Source organism: Rhipicephalus microplus, chromosome 4 (assembly GCF_043290135.1).
Source record: "Rhipicephalus microplus isolate Deutch F79 chromosome 4, USDA_Rmic, whole genome shotgun sequence".
NCBI lineage: Eukaryota > Metazoa > Arthropoda > Arachnida > Ixodida > Ixodidae > Rhipicephalus > Rhipicephalus microplus.
This window is the reverse complement of record NC_134703.1, coordinates 30916539-30938633: the sequence shown is the minus strand read 5'-3', so window position 1 is coordinate 30938633 and position 22095 is coordinate 30916539. Positions and strand designations below refer to the sequence as shown.

Below are 22095 nucleotides of genomic sequence, written 5' to 3'. Positions count from 1 at the left end.
GCTGTGAGAGGCCACCACGTACCTGTGCATGTGCTAACGTTCATACAAAAAGTACACCACTTGTTCGAATAAAAAAAGAGTGCCCAAAGTCATAGCTCGCACGAGACAAAACTTCTTTCTCCCTCTCCCTGCTTAGATTCCAGTGCGCTTGTCGGGGCAAGAGAAGAGAGAATGCAATCACTGCGTGTGAGAAATCTCCATAACTCCGTTCATAAAAAATTTCGTGGTGGTCAATTCGCAAACCAATATACTCCTTCAATGAAGATGTAACAAACTCCGAGAGCACCAAAATCCAGACAAAATAACAAGCCACAAAAGGCAGTCTTTTGCAGAAGTCGAAACTGCGAAGATGGAACCGCTGACATAAGAGAGCCAGACTCACTGTGGAGTGAAAACCCACACAGGAGAGAAAGGGCTGCTTTCTCCCCAAGGAAAGAATTTGGTTGTGTGGGGTAGTCTGAACATTGAACTTGACTAGAGAAGTGTGTTCTCTTGTACATGTGCATGTAATACAGTTTTTCATTATATCCTTACTCACGTGTAGACCTCAATTATTTCAAGCTACCTATTCAGTTTAGAGATAGATAACAGAAGCCATTGGATGGCTACTTGGAAAAGCGTTGCAGGGTCCTTTTAAGAGGCGCATTCTTCAATATTTAATCTGCTTGATCCAGAGCAAGGCACAACAATGTTTGTACTCAGATGTAGTTACATGCAGAAGTTGATACCATTTTTAATCTTTTTTTACAAAGCATACAAGGTAGACGTAATATGCACACTTTTGTTCATGAATTCACAGTCAATTCTAGTTGAGTAGACGCCACAAAGAATGAGAAGGCAACCATACGGCAAGTCTCTTTCACGACCTTGCCACCACATCCATGGCTTTAGCAATCTTCATTGTGAGGTATGAAAAACAAATCCTGAGCCCGCACCACAAACATATAGCAGGCAATGCCAATTAGAAAAGAAAAATGAACAAGTGAACTTTTGAGGGGGAAGGATAATGCAGGAGAAGCGGACTCCACCCGCAGTTGAACTGGTGAAAAGAAAAAAAGCTCTTGGTTTGGTTTACAATGTTGTTCTTGCTGCCCATGGCTCTAGCAGTCTCTTTGTCTCACTTAATCTCTGCAGAGCTGTCAACATATGACACAAGGAAGTTCTTCCTGAGTAACGCAGACTTCTTGGTCAGCACAGCCTTCCTGGCTAGCTTGCAAGAAGCACAGGATGCACCTGCAAAAGTCAATAAATGAAGGATAGAAAAACATTTTTTCCCATGTGAATTATGTTCACAGGAGATATCATCAAATTTTAATACAAAATTTTCTGCAAGCCATGTCCACTGCAAGACAAAGGCCTCTCCCAGTGATCTTAAATTAACCCTATCTTGTGCGAACCAATTCCATTTTGTGCCTGCAACCTTCATAATTTCGAAAGAAGCTGGAAAATGTAGATGTTTTTAATAAGAGCTTGAGCATATTTGAAATTTTGAACACAAATTCTACTTTCTTCCTATTTGATGTGGGAATTGTCCACTTGAATATCATGTCTGGCTTAATATAAATATCCATGACTATTGGAGGGTTACAAGTAAGTGCAAGTGATAAACATAATTCTGCAGCTACAAATATTGCCCACATGCATTGGTTACTAAATGAATGTTTGTGCAAGAAGCCAATTATTTCGAGCCGTCTAAAACAAAATCTGCATAGCCTGCACACAATTTTTTCACTTCATTTTGGCTAAACAAATCATTATTTAATCATGCTCGCATTTGTAAATACTAAGTGCAAATGGTAATTTAGGCAACACTGTTGGAATCATTACATACTGCCTGTTTTAACACACAGGGCTAAAAAGTGGCGGGTGACAAAGAAACTTGAGACAAAGGACCATATAGTCTACTATAAACAATGATACGCATAACATTAAAGGTAGACAATATTGTAGTTGAATGTAAATGGCAGAAATTGACCTTTACCAGCCACGTTAGACAGACAACTGGTGGTGAATTAGAGCAATGGAATAGTAAATGCAGGCGAGGACAGCGTAGAGTCGGATGGAGCAACGAAATCGGGCTATTTGTAGGCATAAAATAGAATCAGCTCACACAGAATAGGATAAGCGTTGGGATAGGCCTTTGTCCTGTAGTGGTCATAGTGAAGCTCATAGTAGTGATGATATGTTAATACTTGAGTGTGCGCAAAAGATGGATCTCAAGAAAAAAGATTCCTTAGGTTTAATAGAATGCCATTCTGGTCACAAGTTGTGTTAGCTATAGTTTGTGCAAGAAATTGAGTGGCTTTGTTTACCGAGCTTGCCATTGAACTTTGCAAAATCTTTTCGCTTAATGGCCTTGTCTGCAGTATTGCGAGCTTTGAAGTGAGCTATTTTTACAACAAAGTGACCAGTATCCAAAAAAAATGGAGGCCCCAAGTGCTCTTTTATCTTTATAATGTGACATTGAAAATCACGGTACTGGGCAGCTTTTTGTCTTCTTTTGCTCTTCCAATGGTGATGTTGTTCGCACTGCTTCGCCACAATTTATAGTCTCAGTGAAAGATCAGCACAACCAACTGGTGGTCAGAGGGGCGAAATGGGGACATGCTGCACTGTCGTTCCCGAGCATGACAATAGCTAGTGCACCAGGCATACTCCATTTTCCAAAGCAAGGGTTGATTGATTGATATGTGGGGTTTAACATCCCAAAACTACCATATGATTATGAGAGACGCAGTAGTGGAGGGCTGCGGAAATTTTGACCACCCGGGGTTCTTTAACGTGCACCCAAATCTGAGCACACGGGCATACAGCATTTTCGCTTCTATAGGAAATGCAGCCGCCACAGCCGGGATTCGATCCCGCAACCTGCGGATCAGCAGCCGAGTACCTTAGCCATTAGACCACCGTGGCGGGGCTTAAAGCAAGGGTGGCCAGAAGAAGGCAACCCATCTAAAGCAGACATTTTGAAAGCTATTGTTGGTTTCGCAGAATCTCAGCTGCTCACAAAGACCGTGCAAAAAGGCACACAGACACACAAAACAAAAGATGAGTTACTTTGTGCAGCCGTGTGCTTAGCACTCGGCATGAGCACACATGGGAACAGCGCTGCATGTCACCATTTTGCCACTCCGGCCACTAGTCACTTGTGCCAATCTATTGCCACTGACATTGTGCTTAAACCAAGTGGCCCGTCTAGGAACCCTTGTGCTGTGACAGAGATGTCTGAATGTATACCAAATGTGGGGTCGAAATCTCCACATACCTACAGCTTCCACAGTGGCCACGCATGCATGGCTGAAGTAGGTGCCTTTATGTGCCACTAGACTGTGCTCCAAGTGAGCTGTCAGGCGACCACCCAACTGCTCGAGCACATACTCAATGCTGCCCACACCTGAACAGAGCTGCAATGCGTCCAGCATACAAAGTGCCTGCTGAACGACACACAGATCACCCACAATCACATCCCCCAAGCGACGTCCATGTACAAATGTCTCACACACAAGTGTTTCTCGCCTCTCATTGGGAGCCCACTGCACAACCACCATCTTCTCAGTGATCAAGTCGTTTGTGGCAGGATTAAATGACGAAGTGGCAAACACTGCTCCTTCGAGGTTGTGGCAACGAATGCAGGACCAGTACTTGGAGGGCAGGTGGATGGCTGAGAGCTTGTGCACATGTTCTTTGATGGAGTTGAGCTCACTGCTTGGCCTCTTGGGATCCGGATGCTCTTCTCCATGAGGAGGTGCCAGAGGTAGCGCACCAGGCAGTAATGCTGCCCTTCCGCGTGGTATCCTCACCTGGACTCGATAAAGGAAGAAAAAGTGCATAAATGTTGCATTCTTGAGACTTCCCAAATGCCAACAAAAAGCACGAACACAAAATTACATTTCCATGCGGTTGTGGCCAGACATAATGCAAATTGGTTCAACATGTATAAAGGCCGGAGGCACTGAGTTGTGATTGGTGTAACCGCTCCCAGCTACACAAAATCATGCCTAACAAAGGACTTCTGCATTGTAGCTATCTTTTTAAGGCCATTTATCATGCAATGGGCGATTACCTGAAGTATGTGGTGCAGCAGCACATGCAATAAGTCCTTGTTCATTTGTTTCTTCTTTTGTAGATTTTTTTTCATTAAGCACGATGCTTCTGCACTAGAGAGAGATTTTCAAGGTAGGCTCGAATATCTTCAAAAAAGAGAGAACACTGTCCTATGCAAAGTTTTAAAACCAGCTCTTAGCAAAAGCAAGCATGCATCCTTCTGATAATTCAGTTATTTGTTATTATTTTTTAACAATGTCAAAGCACTCCACTTATGTTATTTTGAGCGTACTAAAAGCATCTAGATTTTAACAATATATCTTATTTGGCAGTATTTTGTGTACTTCGTGATCTACTCATATAGTTTAGAAATTCAAACAAATTTCTGTGCGCATTTCATCTTCAACCGGTGTCACACAGTGCACCGCTTATCGCGATTAGTGATTAAATTATTCAATGGAGGGATTGAATCTGCAGTTCGAGCACACAAAATTTTAGATGGGCCAGGCCCGATCGCGTTCAAAAGTGACCGTTCGACAACAGTGTTAAACGAGTGTCACATGAATTCGATCGGGATCGAAAGTGTTCCGCGGGGCACCCGCAATTACGAGTTCAGTAACCCGTCTCGACAACGCTTCGCTCTATTTTTAGCTCCATCCGGTGGCAAACTGGTGCCCCCTCACCTCTTTTCCACCAATGTGGTGCACGTAATCGCGACGGATCTGGCTGGGCTCGAAGTGGAGCTCGCACAGCTGGCTGTCGGTCCGCAGAGACCCGGGTGTCATTTCAAGCCGCCTCTCCCACAGCTCTCTGGCCGCGGCATCGCGAGGCACTCGAAACACCGACAGAGCCCGACTTCGCTCCCTCTGCAACGCTCCTTTGCTGCAGCCAGGAACGCAGCAGCGCACCCAGGGCCGCTTTGCCATTCCTGCGATTCCTCACGAGAGGCAAGCACGGAGGAAGGATGGAGGCAAGGTTCTGTTTGGCATTGCATAAATCAGTTGCCAGACTTTGGGGTTGTTGTTGCCAGACTGCCATCAAATTTAATGGATGAATTTGCCCCTGTTGTTGTGGCTTCTTCGTGAGGGTTTGGCGTTGTCCGTGGTGCATTTTGCGAGTGCGTGAGCTACGTTGGCCGTTTTAATTAACAAAATGAGCGTAAAACGAGTGTTCCAGAAGTCGGGGCGCGTTCTCTTGCTGTGTGCGCTGCTGTGCAATTAAGAGATCGCGTCTCAGTATTAGGAACGACGGGAAAAACTGAATAGAGTCGCAGCAGGCGGTGCGCTTCCCCCCCCCCTTCTTTTTTTTTTTTTCACAGCTGATTGTGCCGCGTCGACCACGTGCCACGACGGGGACGCTACGCTTCCCCTAGCTGTGTCAGCACAAGACATATCGTTCGGACTCGTGTACACGTGACGAATAAACGTCCCAAGGCTGGCTAATCGGGGTACGTCGGATATGCTACAGCTATATATGCCTGGAAGGCTGCTTTATCGACGCAGTTGGAGCGAATTGAGCATGACTCGCGCGTACCTGTAAATGGGACCCCACGTAAGCATTCATGATTTGGAATTTTGGTCGTTTGTGCTTATTGCGGGTGGGGCCCTGCAAGCGACGGTGGTTGGTCGACGGGGTCCTAAATGCTCATGGACAAATAGGCAAATACGATGATGATCATCATGAATTGAGGTCGCATGGTTAGTGTAGTCCACGTCCTTTTCTAAAACTGATCCGCCAGCTGGGAGCAACATTCTTAGATAGAATATATGTCAAAAAACGAAGGCTGGGAGTGAGGGTTGAAAACACCTAATCTCCATGATCCTCGCTGCTGCAGCAAAAGTTAGAAAAAAAGTACTTCAGAGAAAGGTGGAAGACTCCAATTGCCGCAGTATCATCTGCAAAATCTAAGCCATACACATCGCTGGCAAGCTTGTGCAACGCACCTCATAAAAATTAATTTGTCATATGGTTTTCTCGCGAACAGAAGACGCTACAACCGGCCGCTACAACGCCTATGCATAGTCGTTAGAAATGGGTTCTGGTTCTAGTGTAGAGTTAACTGAACATGCCCAACGACATGCTTCATCAAACGAGAAAAGTGACCGTCGGCGTCACTTTCCTCGTTTGATCACGAACATTGCAAAAAGTCGCGTGATTAGATATTAATTATTCTCATCACGGACACGAGGTCACTGATTGCCATAGGCACTCCTATGCGTGTTCGCCCGTTATAAAGCCACAAATCATCATCAGCCACGCGCCCCCCTTAAGACGGGGGGGGGGGCGAAGGTTCATCACAGCGCCCTCTCCCTACATCCTAATTAGTAAGTGTATGAGGCATTGTCTGTGTACCCCCCCCCCCCCCCGCTGTCATAGGCCCGGTTACTAGTAACGGTCATAGGAGAAGACTATTGTAGAAGGAAGAAACTTCGGCCCCCTCCCCTCCTCCCCCTTGCGCGCACCTATGCTGATCGTCAAAATTTGCGTCATCATTCTGGCGTGACTTGATGGAGTGGTCACACGAAATCAACGGCAATATCCCGCATGATGCAGAATGACGGATGTAAAGTTTTGGTTTAGTGACACCTTAGTGGTAAAATCAGAATTTTACTAGTGCGGCAGAAATGTGAGAAAGGGGCTTCACAACAACAATGGTCAAGACCCGATTTCCGGGTTCGGCAAAATAATCAGTCGGTGGCTGCATGCACGCAGGGTGGAATTGCCTCAAATACTTTCTGTCTACAAAAATACCTGCGAGTGATTCACAGGTGAGCATGCAATGAAAAAGAATGTAACTTTAACAATGTTTTCTGCCGAATGTCGCTGATAAAATCGTCATTAATAACGAATTACATGATCAAAGTTTCACCGCTCGTTGGGTGTTACAACCTGTAAGAGGTAAGACGAATACAGGGACGCAGTAGTTTGTAAAGGCACACGGGAAGTTGCTGCGCTATCAATGCAAGAGTTGTTAGGAATCAATAAATGCATCGTTGTAGGCTTTCAACCTCCAGAAAAGCGCAGTTGAATGCCGCATAAAATTCTGCCACAGTTAATATGGGAAGCAGGCAGCGCAACCTAGAGTCACTTCCATCAGTGCCTTTGCATGTCGACAAGCATAACCTGCCAAAAAACATGCGATGCGCCAAGTTGTGGTCCTACTCGGACTTGGTCGCGTTCAGCAGCCACTCGTACTGGTCTATTATGACTAGATGTGCGACCTTAAGGGACCGCGTCCACGCGAACATGGATTGGCGTCAGCAACGGTCTGTTCATCAGCTGCTGTGCGCAATGTAGGAAGCGCATGATGTTCTCCGCTTCGAGGCAGGCCGGCCTGTAGCACTTTTCTGGTCAGCATTGTGCCCGCTGTGGCCATGCCGAACTGGACGGGCACTTGGCAGGCGTAAACGAAAAGAGGAAGCCTCAGCGCCGAAGGAAAGACCACCGCGTTGAGCGTGCCTACGTAGGTCACTCGTAATCTCGTAGTGGTTCTGAAGAACGTATTCCTTGTAAAGGGGTTGCGCGAAGCGTCGCGACGCCTCAAAAGTTTCAAGAGGCAGGTAGTCAATTTCGAAATCCACGAAGACGTTCACGCTGTCAGAGTCATTGAAGAGCAGGTGCGATGAGACGTTGTGATGCATCAGCTTCACGTGCAGCAATGTTTCTTGTCTATGTCGGCAAACAGCAGCGACGACCGCCTGCGGACGCTGTAGAACATGTCGGCCCACCCCCCCCCCCCCCCCCGCTCTGCCGTACCCGAAACACTGGCGAGGGTGCTTGCTGATAGCTGCATACCATAACTGCGGGGACAACATCTCGGCATGCTTCGAGACACATATTCTTGGCATCTGTGGGCTCCTTTTGAATGAGCTGCTTGGCACAATAAAACTGGCCGATCTCCACAAGGACGTGCACGAAGATGTAGAGCAGTACCAGTTTGTACTGGCTCCGAAAGAAGCCGATCGTCGCCGCGATGGAGTGGAGCCCGCTACAAAAGACAGACGCGTCGATACTCAACTTCCAAGTGCTGGGCAGCGTACAGTTTACGAGTCCGACAATGTCTCCTTCTCCAGACAACACACTCAAGCGGTCAGAGTGAGCCGCTATTGTCGTATGCATTTGTTCAGGCTTAACGACGTACAAGGGAGCCGCTTATACGTACATATAATTAGGAGCGGTGTGCTCCGAGTTGGGTGAGTTGCAAATTCAGCCCCATACACTGACGAAATCGGGAGGTGGGGCTCTGCGATAGACCTGCTACTTTTTTTGGCATTATCTGGCGTAATAAATGAGGTCATGTATAGCCTGAAAAGCACATTTTTATTAACTATAGGCTTGGTGCGTCTTCTCGTCTGAGTGCCTGGATAACGGCTCTTGCTTTAGACTCAAGGTAACTCGAAGGTCACGGACAACAGAAGCCAAATTAACTTCCCGATTTAAAATACGCCTAAATACACATCGACGCACGTACAGTGGACCGACGACTTGCAACGACTTGCTTCGACGAGTGATGGCGCTGGCTCCGCATTATCCGCATGGCTCACGATCACATCCTTGTCCTGAACAGAAGTTAGACACAGAAATCGTGACGTTGTCTTGACGTCACGAGAATGCCAAGAGGCATTCAAAGCGTCAAAGTAATGTAATGAGTACCTTGTGAGCATAGGCATGCTCAGAGGGGGAAGGGGGGTGGGAGATAGTTACCTATAGAGGGGGGGGGGGCGCAGAGCCAGCCCCGTGCATATACATAATAGGTAAGGGGGGCACTTAGACGAATCTTCACCCCTCCCCCTGAAGGGGAACTCTGCGCACGTATATATGCTTGTGAGAGCATACGCTTTCGCCTAGCTGCTCTATCTCCCGGCGTCTCGCTCGCTGGATTCCGTGCCGACCGGTTGTGCCCTCGCGATCTCCGACGTCAGCGCAGCTCTAGCCGACTGGGCTGGCCCTACGTCATCTCCTGACGCCGATCTCCGACGACAGCGTAGCTCTGACCTACTGAACTTGCTCTACGCCATCTCCTGACGCCGACAAGAGCTCTCGCAAGTGGTGCCCCGTCCTCGGACTCCTGTGACCGTGTTTCCATCTTTCCTATCTCTCCTATCCCTCGATATGTCCTCGCTCGCTGTCCCAGAGCATCTTTCTCCCTCTCTATACCTTTAATCCTATCTTTTTAATACCTACTCACCCCATCCCTTGTGAGCTACTGTTGAGATGTCGCACCCTTATGCAGACAGTTTCTCACTTTTTTTCTTTTCCATCTTATAAACATAAACACTTCCCCCCTCTCTCCCCTTAGCATTTGGGTGCACGTTAAAAAAACACAGGCGGATGAAATTTCCGGAGCCCTCCACTACGGCGTCTCTCATAATCATATGGAGGTTTTGGGACGTTAAACCCTACATATCAATCAATTTTCCCCATAGCGCTAGCTGGAACTACTGTAAATTTTTCCTTGCGTTATGGCGTGCAAAGGCACACAAATAATTGCCTTCATTAATGGGAAAACTTTTCTGCTTGGAACTATTGGTGACGTGCAATCTATGTGATATAGGTGACGTGTAAAAAAGTGAGCACATGTGCCAGGTAGGGGAAGCTATAATTAGAAGCTATACTTTTCCACTATTTCTAATGGTGTTCGCTTTGAGACAACTATACTAATGATAGAGTGATGACCAGCATTACTCTCAGCGGATTAACCAGTGCTCCGCTTGCCTCCTCGACTGATTTATTTGTCGCTGCGTTGGGTGGATGTCGGTGGCCAGCGTGTAGCCTCATCACCGATGCTTGTGGAACTTCCTCAGCAGTGGTAGGAGAAAAATATTATGGAAGCATTTAATCAAAATTCATGTGGAATTGGCGTACTTAATGTCTCACTTCCGCTGAAAAAAAAGCTGGCCCCTTCGTAAACGACTACACGGGATGTAGTCATGAAATGGCTACCAGCAAAGAGATTGGCCATGCACTCGTAAGGTTTAACAAAACTTCGACGTTAGTTAGGCAGATGGTGAATACCTATTGGGAAATTTTTGGAGCACAAAAACAAGACATTCATGAGGCGAGAAAAGCAGGGTGGGTGCTAGTTTAATCTAACTTTATTTGAGGCTTCGCCAGCAAACACAAGCGCAAGAGTCCAATGCATTGTCTACACGTTTTCACTTCACCAAAAATCATCAAGATATCCAGTTTCTGCCTTCCAAAGTCTCACGGATATGTCACTGACGCGCACACACCCTCTCCTCCCGATATGACACGCTTCTAGTAACTCCCGTGCCACCTCATTCATATATTTCTGCACAGAATCACTCATTCGGTTTCGGCTCGCATGCCCCGAAGCTTGCGCAATGGTGTGCGGAATCATTGAAGCGATAAGAAGAAGGTATTTCTAGCTCGGCCAGGGGGCGCTGTGCCGCACGCGTTTCACCGCGAAACAGGTGAAGCAAACAGGGGCGCCATCACAAACAGGAAGCCAGCGATCGGAGCACAGAAGGGTCCTAGTGGTGGGGGACTCTAACGTGGCCAGGGTTAGGGATGGTGTCTTCAAGACAGTGAAGGAAGATGGGAGAGTCAGGGTGGAGGCACAGTCAGGGAAGAGCATGGTGGATGCACTGGCCAAAGCTCAGGAGGTTGTAAAAAACAGCATGGAGGGCGAAAATCTAGTCATGCTGGGCTCAATGATGTGTTGAAGGGCAAGGATCAGAACCTTCAAAGAAAGTTAGAGGATGGGATGCGTAAGCTCCGAGAAACTTCTGGGAGTTTGCGTGTGACCATATGCACAGTCCCAGAGGTCTGGGGGCAGCCTCGTGGGATTGAAAGGAGGGTAGTGGAGGCCAATTGTGTGATCAAGGGTTTGAGCCGGAAACTCGGATACAGCGTAATGGAAGTTAACCAAGACGTGTACGAGCCCGGCGCTCGCCCCTTTGCACAGGATGGCATTCACTACAGCGGTGCGACGGGCAGGAGGGTCGGTAATAGGATGGGTAGTCAAGCCGCAGCTTTTTTAGGGGGACCCAGAACACTGAGGTCAACAGTGTAGCCAAAGACGGAACTAAAGGGGCACAAATATTCAAGCCCCACGAAGTCCGTGGGAGAAGAAATCAACGTAAGCACAATAGCCGAGCTAAGTCAGACGTAGGCTATATTAACATGCAGAGTGGCAGGAATAGGTTAAAGTGGGAAGAGATATAAGAGCAGTTGAGGAAGGAGGAGCTGATGGTATATGGGGTTGTGGAAACACATCTTCGGGACATGGAGCAACCACCCTTCAATCCGGACTACGTATGGGAATATTGCAATAGAACAGAAGGCAGCAAAAAGGAGGGTGTAATTGGTGCATTTATACATAAGAGCGTGGGTTGGCGAAGAGTCAAGCAGGGATGCATGGAACATTTAGGGTTAAGAGGGAAAGTAGCTGGGCAGATGACACTCCTTGGTTTGGTGTACTTGTGGACAGGAGCAAAGGCCAGAGAGGAAAACCAGGCAATGGTGGAGTGTATATCAAAGGACATTGAGGAATTAGGAGGAGAGTGCGAGATAATTATACTAGGAGATATGAATGCGCACATAGAAGATATAGATGGGTATACTGACTCAAGAGGCGAAATGATCATGGATATGTGTGAAGGGCTGGATTGATTTGATCATTTGCAACAGTACCGAGAAGTGTGAAGGGCAAATAACATGGGAGGTAGGAAGGCTGCAGTCAACGATAGATTACGCACTGGTGTCACATAGGATGTATGATAAGCTCAGCGGAATGCACATAGGTGAAGGTGGCTCCAGAAGTCTGGGTAGTGGTCACAAACGTATCAAGCTATGTTTTGGAAGAGCAGCGAAAGTGGGAAGGAGACAAGATGAGCAACCACAGGAAAATTTTCATTCAGAAAAACAAAAAGAAATTGCTACTAAACAAATTGAGAAAGTAATCACTGAGTACAATAAAACTGTGTGGACGTACACAAATCTAATTAGACTGTTTGGGCTAGAGCTTGCTAAGGCACGTGAGAAGTCACCTCGGAAAAGAAGACACAAACCCAAAAGTTGGTGGGATGAGGAAATTAAGAGAGCCATAGCAAAACGTCAGGACGCCTCTAGGGAACACAGACATGCTAAGCAACGGGGTGAACCGACAGATGATGTTGAAAGAAAATGGGAAATCTTTCTAAGCTCTAGAAGGGAAGCATCCCTCCTTATCAATGAAAAGATTAGAAGAAAGGGTGCTAAGTGGCTGGCAGAAGTACATAAAAAGGACAGAAAGGCAGCTGCGAAATTTTGGAACCATCTAAACTCCCTAAGAAATGAAACAAATCTAGAGCAGAGGTTTATAACTACAGCTCAAGGTGATAGGCTAGACGGGGACGAAGCTATTGAATATATAAGAACAAGGTTGACAGAAAAATTTCAACAAAGAAGTGCCTTATCTACCACAATAGACAGGGATGAATCAAGTGGCGCAATGGCTCCTTTTTCACAACGAGAGTGGGAAAGGGCTGAGAAGAGGGTTCCAAGTAGTACATCAACAGGCCCAGATGGCATTCCAATTATGCTGACAAAGACATTGGGTCCGAAGTCTAAACAGACTTTGAGAGAGGCAGTGAGCAAAACTATAATCGATGGTGAAGTCCCTGATGGATGGAAACTTAGCAGGATGAGCATGATTTATAAAGGAAAGGGGGAAAAAGATGACATAAACAACTTTCCGTGCTATAACGGTGACATCAGTGGTCTACAGGCTGGCGATACAGATTATTAAGGAAAGACTGCAGGCATGGATAGAAGATGAGGGGGCGCTGGGGGAACTGCAGAATGGGTTTCGGAAACACAGACGGTTGGAAGACAATCTGTTCTCACTGACGCAGTGCATCGAAATAGCAGAAGAGGAACTCAGGCCCCTGTGGCTAGCATTTTTGAATATCAAGGGAGCGTACGATAGCATGGTTCAAGAGGACTTGTGGGGAACACTAGACACACTGGGTGTGGACGATAAAGTCACTAATCTTTTAAAGGAAATCTATAAAAGTAATAAGGTAGTTATAAAGTGGGAAAAACAGGTATCCAAGTCCACAGAGGTGAAACGGGGACTTATGCAGGGTGTCTACTGTCACCCTTGTTATTCATGATGTACCTACAAGGATTAGAGGCCAAATTAGAGGGAAGTGGACTTGGCTTCAACCTCTCTTTAGTCAAGCAAGGAAAACTCATTTATCAGGCACTACCAGCATAAATGTACGCAGACGATATAGTGCTAATGGCCGACAACAAGGAAGATTTGCAGAGATTGATGGACATCTGTGGTAATGAGGGAGATAGGTTAGATTTTAGATTCAGTAAGGAAAAATCAGCAGTCTTGATTTTTAATCAGATATCGAAGGCAGTGAGCTTAGAATACAGGAGCTTACGCTAGAGATAACAGATAAATACAAATATTTGGGCGTATGGATAAGCAATGGGACCGAGTGCCTAAGGGAACACGAAATATACGTGACGACTAAAGGTAGCAGGAATGCAGCAGTTATGAAAAATAGGGCACTGTGGAATTACAATAGGTATGATATTGTGGGAGGAATATGGAAAAGGGTCATGGTTCCTGGGCTGACGTTCGGCAATGTGGTCTTGTGCATGAGATCAGAAGTTCAACCAAGATTAGAAATTAAGCAACGTGGAATAGGTAGGCTTGCTTTAGGAGCTCACGGGAATACACCAAATCAGGGAGTGCAAGGTGATATGGGATGGACATCATTTGAGGGCAGGGAAGCTAGCAGCAAGATAAAATTTGAGAAGCGATTGAGAGAAATGGGGGAGGAGCGTTGGGCTAGAAAGGTTTTCAGCTACTTGTACATGAAGAATATCGATACAAAATGGAGGAAGCGAACCAGGAAATTGACTGGTAAATACTGAGAAAGCAGCAGGTGGCCAAACCAAAAAGAACTATCGGTCAAGAAGAAAGTGAAGGAAATGGAGACTGACATGTGGAGAATTGGCATTATTAAGAAGTCCGCACTAGAGATCTATCGAACTTTTAAGCAGAAAATTGCCAAGGAAAGGATCTATGATAATACTCGGGGTAGTTCTCTACTGTTTGAGGCCAGGACGGGAGTATTGCGAACCAAGACATGTCGGGCCAAATACGAAGGGGTAGACACGGTATGCAGTGCGTGTGGAGAGGAAGAGGAAACTGTCGAACACTTGATAATGTTCTGTAAAGGGCTACACCCAATGGTTCAGGATGATGGCGCAGAGTTTTTCAAAGCACTGGGGTTTAGGGTCAGGGAGGGCAAAATAGACGTTAAGCGGGTATACTTAACTAGAAGGAGGTTATCTGATTGGTGGCTAAAGTCAAGGCACGAAGGAAAATTAAACCCTTCACTGCAAAGCACGAATCCTCAACCTCAATATTTAATGGGAAAAAAGATAAATCTAATGGTTAGTTCACTAAGTATTGCAGCTAGGTGGCGTTAGCCGCCACCCGATCTAAAGGGTACAGCCGCATCCATCCATCCATCCATCCTTCACCGCCTTTCTGCCGGTCGCCCGGTACTCCGCTCCCGCCTTCTGCCTGCGCTATCTCAGCACGTTCACGCGCTCGGCACGCACTGTTATCTGGTCGCTCTTAGATTGATTTACTCAATTGTGGGGTTTAACGAGCCAAAACCACCATATATAGGATTATGAGAAACGCCGTAGTGGAGGGTTCCGGAAATTTCGACCCCCTGGGGTTTTTTAACGTGCACCCATATCTGAACACACGGGCCTAGAACATTTCCGCCTCCATTGGAAATACTGCCGCCACAGCCGGGATTCGATCTCACGACCTGCGGGTCAGCAGCCGAATACCTTAGCCACTAGACCACCGCGGTGGGGCTGGTTGCCCTTAGAGTTACTGCACATAACTATAATCGCCCGCTACGTGCAGCGTCACCTATGACTTGTTGCGAAGGCTTAAAAAGATTATAAAAACATTTTCACGGTGTGAATGTTTCACGGGGCGAACCTTTGCGGGACCAAGCAAGTCAAACACAATGTATTTGAGCGAGTTCTATGTGAATGTCGATGGGGAACAACTGCCTTCATATGACATTAAAAGTGAGGTTACGGCGCAAATTTTATATGTATGTTACTGGTAAAACGCGCATTTGTTGGGGCATTCATGTCTTCTCGGAGCTGTCGGCAAACTACCACATCACTTTCGCGTGCATTCTTATATAGCGTTCGAAATTTTATTGCTTGAATGCCAAGTTTGTCACACGGCTTTCAATTTATTCGGAAGTCAGTGTGAAGAGACTAAACTTACGTCTGCCCTGTTCAGTCCCTGGGACCATTTCAACGCGGTGTGTTCAGTTTCGTATATTATTAAAAAAAAGCGTTCAGTTTCGTATATTATAAGGGACACCCAACTGGTAGGTGTTCTGTGGGACACCGTAGTGGAGGGCTCCATAGACCACTTGGGGTTCTTTGACGTGCGGGTCCACAGTCGTCGAGCATTTTAACCCCTAGACCACCGTGGCGGGTTGTTTCCTAGTAACCGGTCACGTGAAAACACAACGAACGTCAGTTATCAGTCAAAAACCTTTACGTGTCTTCCTGCCTTTGTCTCGTCTATGTTTCTGATGCGCTGTTCTTCGAGTTCGCTACAGCCGCCCAAATTTCTAGCTATCATGCGCAGCAGCGACATTTCTTTGTGTCAGCGCCATATGATGCAACGAAGTTGCAAAAAGTTGTGTGCGAATGCACCTGACAACCTTATTTTGGAACTTCATTCGGTATTATTGTGATAATGTATATATAGACAGACACGAAAAATTGCTACTCGCGCACGCTGTAGTTAAATATTTAGTCGTCTGTACTTCAATTTACACCCACAAGATTGATCCTGGCGCAGCCACTCTCCGCGTGCCTCATGAGTGGATTGTGGCGCGCACAAGAGCTTATATTTTATTTACTATAGAACGTGCGGCAACGCTCGTGATCAGTGCGTTGTCGCAAATCTCAAGGCGGCCTTGCTGCGATACGTTCGGTAACACATTCGTCTTCTCGAAAACCAGAGGCAGGCTTTCTGTGCGCAAGTACTTAAAAATAATGGTATGCGCCGAATGCAATTTTAAAATCTCGCGTTAATGTAGCGCTATCGCGGATTTCTGCATTTTCCATCGATAAAACAAAGGTGACAGCGCCAACTACGCAGTTGATGTCGAAGAACACGGGGAAAGCTTCTAGAACATTACATTCTTGGCCACAGCACGCTGACGCAGCCTTTTTTTGTTGTTGCATTTTTTTTCTACATCGCCAGTTCCACTGATCGCTGTGATAACAACGGTGTTGTGCCGGCGTGTGACAGTGACGTAAAGAAAAGAACGACCAATGCGCGAATAAAGAAAAATTTTCGGGCATATCAACGCATGCTTTAAACATCATGTGATCGTGACCCTCGTAGTCGGACAGCATCTTTCCAAGGGCTGGAACCGCCATTTTGCTCTATTCTCTCGACTTTTGCTGTGGTTGACTGCCGAGCTCTGCGTCGCATTGCTGACGTATTTACGCCCTGACAGTGGCTGTACTTGGCGATGTGGTGCCCGTGTTACCTTGCGTGTTCCGTGCTGTCTCTAGAAGAACCGGCTTCAACCTCCGGACATTGAAAATGTAAGGAAAGTTTTGGAAAGCTTCGTGCCCGTCAAGCCTTCGGACAATGCCGCAGGCAATGTGTTCCAGTTGCTATAGCAGGGACTGCTCACTGGTCGGCATGAACAATTAAGAGTGGATACCAACTTGCCACGAACTTTTATTTCTACCACAAGTTGTTCCCGCACGACAATTCTCGCCATCCACGCAAGCTTCTGAAATACCTGCTACGCTCGGCGGATTCACCGAACTTCGTTCACGAAGTTATCGTAGGCCTAACGCTAATGGCGCTCCGTTGAAGCCGGAGAAGAGAACTTACAAAACTCAAGTCATACCTGCCGTGGACTCATTTTTCGGTGTGCGCGTTTACCGACCGTCGGCGTTGCCTGAACAAATAACTTTTATTCATGGTGGACATCTCTCCGAGGACCAGTGGGGTCACCGTTCACGGAGTGCTTGGTCATCGGTCAACAAGGAGGACAGGGAATTCCCGAGCTCGCAAGGGTGGTACGCTGCTTAGAGAATCTGTCAGTTGAGAATCTCGAATTGGTAGGCACCGGGCGTCTTGGTTACGCGCGCAAAAAGTTGTGTGAAGTTAGCTGCATCGTAAAATTAAGCCCGAATCTTTTTCTGGCTGGGCTGCAGCCACGCATCGGGTGTTCGCCGTGACGGAATTTGAGGACGGGCTGCGTCGCTGATGTGGCGACGCATATAGCTTCGGGTTCAGCTCGCAGAGAAGGATGTAGCCGACACTAGCTTGGTATCCGTCCTCTTTCAATTTCGTCACGGACATTTGGCCGTTCCGAATGACGTTGCGACCTCGACCACTATTTCGTGATTAGGTATACTCGCGTAGTATGAGTTATAGTGACACGTGGTTTCCTATTATGTGAAATGTGGTATTGAGGAAGAAAACGGCATACGGAGTAGCCTCGTTAGCTCGATAGCTTTGTTAATGCTGCGGAACTTCAGGTTGTAGATCAGCGCTTCCGTCGCAGCCAATGTGAGTGGTGGTCAACCTTACTTGTTGCACTTGATGAGCGTGTGTGAGCAGTCTTTGTCCATCGCTGTGGATACGTGCCTCGCTTTGATCGACTTCTGTGAACACGAATGGTTTGCATACGCGTGTGAACCTCGTCACGGTGAGTACACCAGTTGTTCCTACATTCGTGTTTCTAAAGAGTGCTGCTTGAACGTTTCAGATGCCATGTCACTGCGGGCTGCCATACATCGACGTCAAACTACGGCAATCAGTACGAGCACCATCATGTGAATCCGAAGTCGTAATATTGCAAGTGGGTTGACAGTGGTATCCGAGGCTGACGAGGTTGCAGTTCTGGTGTCTATAATCAGTGCCCCCAGCTTTGGCGGCTGGCTGTTGCAGCCGCATCGGGTCTTGTCTGTGACAGAGTCGAAGAGGACTGGCCTTATACTACGGGTGTCCTTTTGAGATTTTGTTAGGGACATTAACCTGTTTCGAATGTTTTTGTGAAGCGACTACTATTTCGTGTCAAGTAGCCTATGTGCGATAGTGCGCTCGAGGTAAATGTGGTGTCGCGGAAAACTAATGACATCCAGCATTACCTCTCCATCGCTTCATCTAACCGCGCTGGAAAATGTATTGTCATCAATATAGCAAGGTTTCATTACTTTCATTGCTGCTTTTCATGGTTGCTGTGTAAATCACATTTTATTCACACTGCGATGCTTACATGACACTTTGGAAGTTTATTTCAAGGCTTTTTTTTTTCCGAGTCCTGCCGACCGTTCACGCGTCAATGTATGGATATCAGCACACTGCAGAGATGGTGAGTAGCTAAGTGTTTTCATTTTCATTGCTGAACTAGCCACTTTTGCATCCATTCATACACACCAAGACCTGCAGATGTCCTCTTTCCGAACTAGCTCTGGATCGAAGACTGTCCAGCCACAGACCACGAGAAAGTTGCGTTAGACCGTATAGCCATGTCGCAGCGTTTTCACATACAATCGCCGATACTTCTGGCAGCAGGAGATATTTCAACAAGCACCATGCCCTAATCTTGGTAAATATCACCTGCGCACAACCGCGCTTGTGTACAGATGTGCTTAACGATGTCGCCGTTAATTGTAGCTTTCCTGCATGCTTCTGGCTTTCATCAAGACCCATGAGGACATAACGCTGGCTCCTGCAGACTGCTTCGTAAGCTATCCGTTACTGAGATCACCTGGGGAATCAGTCGTCGCATGGCCGAACCTTTCGATACCTTCGCACTGCTTTGCTGATGACGTCATCCCTGAAGACGGCACACTGTGGCTACCCTTGGAATTCACTTGGTTAGTGCCACATTCATACGACTCTTACAGAGACTGTGTTTACATACATGCTTATAATATTTATGACGTGTATTTTTGCAGCTTCCCCGTGTTGGTCTTTCATCATTACCCGTGAGGACATGGCGCTGGCGCCTGCAATCTGCTTCCAAAACTATCCGTTCCTGAGATCACTTGGGGCATCAGTCGTCGTATGCATGGCTGAACTTTTGGCACCTTCGAAGTTCTTCGCTGATGACGTCGTCCGTGCACACGGCGCACTGCGGCTACCCTTCAAATTCACTTGGTTAGTGCCACATTCGAACGACTCTTGAAGACTGTGTTTACATACATGCTTATAACATTTATGACGTATATTGCTGCAGCTTCCCCGTGTAAGTCTTTCATCACTACCCATTTGGACATAACGCTGGCGCCTGCAGACTGATTCCAAAGCAATCCGTTTTTGGGATCACTTGGGGCATCAGTCGTCGTATGCAAGGCTGAACCTTTGGCACTGCTTTGCTGATGACGTCATCCGTGAAGACGGAACACTGCGGCTACCCTTGGAATTCGCTTGGTTAGTGACACATTCATACGCCTCTTACAGACTGTGTTTACATGCATGCTTATAACATTTATGACGTATATGCTGCAGCTTCCCCGTGTCGGTCTTTCATCATTACCCATGAGGACACGGCGCTGGTGCCTGCAGTCTGCTTCCAAAGCTATCCGTTCCTGAGATCACCCGGGGCATCAGTCGCCGTATGGCCGAAGCTTTTGGCATCTTCTCACAGCTTTGCTGATGACGTGATCCTGGCAGACGGCACACTACTGCTGCCCGTGTAAAAAGTAAGAAGTATTATTTTTTCATCTTAGCTCCATCTTTGACATCTAAAACGCGTAATTTCACCCTCGGTCTTTCCTTGAAATCCGCACAGAGGAACTGATGTGGATAAAGTTCACTTGTACATGTTCTCTACCTTTGAACATATTTATTTTAAACGCCTATACCATAGCCTCCTTTAGGCTATGCCTATACATGTACGCACGCGGAAGCGGCCATTAGAAGATGATGAGCGTTTGTTGGGGTGTCGCAACTGAACTTTCCACACTCTCACTGTGCCTTACTGATCTCTTTTGAGAAAGAACAGTGTTTGCAAAACAAAAACAAATTCACAGTTGCTTTGTTTCGTTTGTTTAGTAGTTTCTACGTGACGAGGGCTAAGACTAACCATACACGCCAAAATTTATTGTGCTGAACTATTCGTTAATAAGACTGAGCTGCTCACTATATACAACTTTTTCATAATTAACACAAGACATGCAAACAAGCCCACAACAATGCAGGCAACAAAAAACGCCGTGTCTTGTACTCTTCCTTCGTGTGCATGTTTGCCAACTTTACCTCGCAAACCGTGCGCGTTTTTCGCAGCTTCTGTTTTCTGCAATAAAGCTTCACGGCATCATTCACCGAGTAGACGTGTAAACGAGGCAGTGGTGCGTTAAGAGCTCATAGGCGTGCGCAGGTTTGGGGGGGGGGGGGTTGTAGCGCCCCCTTCTCTATTGAGTCTATGTATAGGGTAGATTTTGCACCCCCTGCCTGTTAAGTTAATGAATAAGGCAGACTTTGCACCCCCCCTCACGCACGTCTATGCAAGATCTAATAATCTGCACGTTCCCGAGAACGTTACGTCTGTACTAGCTGCGCGATGTCCCTGCTCTTCGCGTGCTAAAGATTGGAATTGAGCAAAATGCAGTTGTATAGGAAAGCTGATTTTATATAATGTATATGTATGTACGTGCAAACACGTCAAATAAAAAAAAGCCGTTAGAGACTAAAACCTCATAGCTTCTCCCTATACTCGGCCGGCTACGCGAGTGATACCGACGTATGTCAAGTTCGACGCACAACTCGACAGTAATTGACAAGTTCGCAATTAGGGAACTACAAGGTCGGTATTTGTTAATTTATTTCAGAGAAGGATAACTATATTGGCACAAAAAGCGCGCATTTCAATCTTGCCTTGAAATCCGCACGAAGTCACTTGACGCGCGTAGAAGACGCGTCAAGCGACTGAAATTTCCCTAACGACCAGGAGGAAAAAGCCTGCAACTCATGGTAACTGTCAGGAAAGTCGGTGAAATGGAAGTTTCATGCAGTCAATCTGTATTCGCATGTTCGCTGCCTTGACAAAAATAAGTCCACTTGCGGAAACGTTGGCTGCGGCGACACTTCCTGTTCACTTTGTTTCCCAATGCAGGTGAAAATTATAAAGCGATGTGTTTTAAGATAACTGGAAGCATATTTAATTTTGCTGCGGGTCGTGATACGCGGACAGACGACTAAAACGAATGAACGCCGAGTTTCAGTTCGGGTTGCGCCACCCACAGCAGAATTATATATGCTCTATTACCAACTCGTCCTGTTCTGATTTAAGTATACTAACAGGCATCTCGAATGTCCTTTCAGGATCTCAACGTGTCTTCTAGCTCGTGACCCGCCGCAGAAGATTGGTCCAGTCCACTCTTGACATCGGTAACGACCGCGGCATGGTCCCAAGAGCGACGACGTCCGGCCTGATCGTTCTATCGGGGACACTCGACAAGTCAAGTCTTCGTACATTTGTAAAACTTTGTAAGGTGTCCTGTATTGTCTACGCTGCGTGTGGGTGTTTTCCGGGTAAAATCCAGTCACCTTCGCGCAAGCACTTGCCCCATCTTGCATCCTAAGCAGCATTTTTTTTAACAGAAGCAGGAAAGGATGTAAATAGTTTAGTGAAGGAAGTTGCCTTATATTGAAAAAAATATGCCAGCCAATGTATGGGGCATCGAGGTGTTGTAATCTTTACCCAGCGGATCTTTGTGAATCTTTGCCCAGTGAAATTGTTGGATGGAGGAACTTTATTTACGCGTAGAATCCTGACAGACGCGGCTATCCTGCAGTGGGCTTCAGCTTTTCCTGTTGTTCCTGTTCGTACTGTTAATCGCGTGCGTTGCCACAATGATGTCATGACTACATTCAGTAATTTAAAAAAGTATGTATGATTCCATTGCGTGTAGTAGCAGATATTTTCATGACCGTAAACTTGAATAGACGTTCGCGCATTGCTTGAAAAGCAAATAAAAATGTTCTGAGCTTTG

At 46.6% G+C, this 22095-nt stretch overlaps 1 protein-coding gene and 1 long non-coding RNA gene across 6 annotated transcripts; one reads left to right on the top strand and one right to left on the bottom strand.

The window, feature by feature from the left end:
- Window positions 1-923: 923 nt before the first annotated feature.
- LOC119171822 (uncharacterized) lies at window positions 924-5041 on the bottom strand. Of its 2 annotated transcripts, none has more exons than XM_075892455.1 (3): window positions 4728-5041; window positions 3517-3800; window positions 924-1233 (listed from the first exon to the last, which is right to left on the bottom strand). In XM_075892455.1, the coding sequence occupies exons 1-3, from the start codon at window positions 4968-4970 to the stop codon at window positions 1140-1142; spliced, it is 621 nt and encodes a 206-aa protein (XP_075748570.1). In that variant the 5' UTR covers window positions 4971-5041; the 3' UTR covers window positions 924-1139. The 2 variants fall into 2 exon arrangements, with proteins under 2 accessions (XP_075748570.1, XP_037278573.2); XM_037422676.2 differs by having other exon boundaries at window positions 3266-3800; window positions 4728-5040.
- An 11440-nt stretch (window positions 5042-16481) lies between these two features.
- LOC142814211 (uncharacterized) lies at window positions 16482-22095 on the top strand. Of its 4 annotated transcripts, none has more exons than XR_012894853.1 (8): window positions 16482-17801; window positions 17862-18467; window positions 18565-18704; window positions 18803-18975; window positions 19057-19258; window positions 19338-19531; window positions 19610-19803; window positions 21425-22095. It is a non-coding gene; the product is annotated as an uncharacterized LOC142814211 (long non-coding RNA). The 4 variants fall into 4 exon arrangements; XR_012894852.1 differs by having other exon boundaries at window positions 18773-18975; XR_012894855.1 differs by having other exon boundaries at window positions 18545-18704; window positions 18773-18975.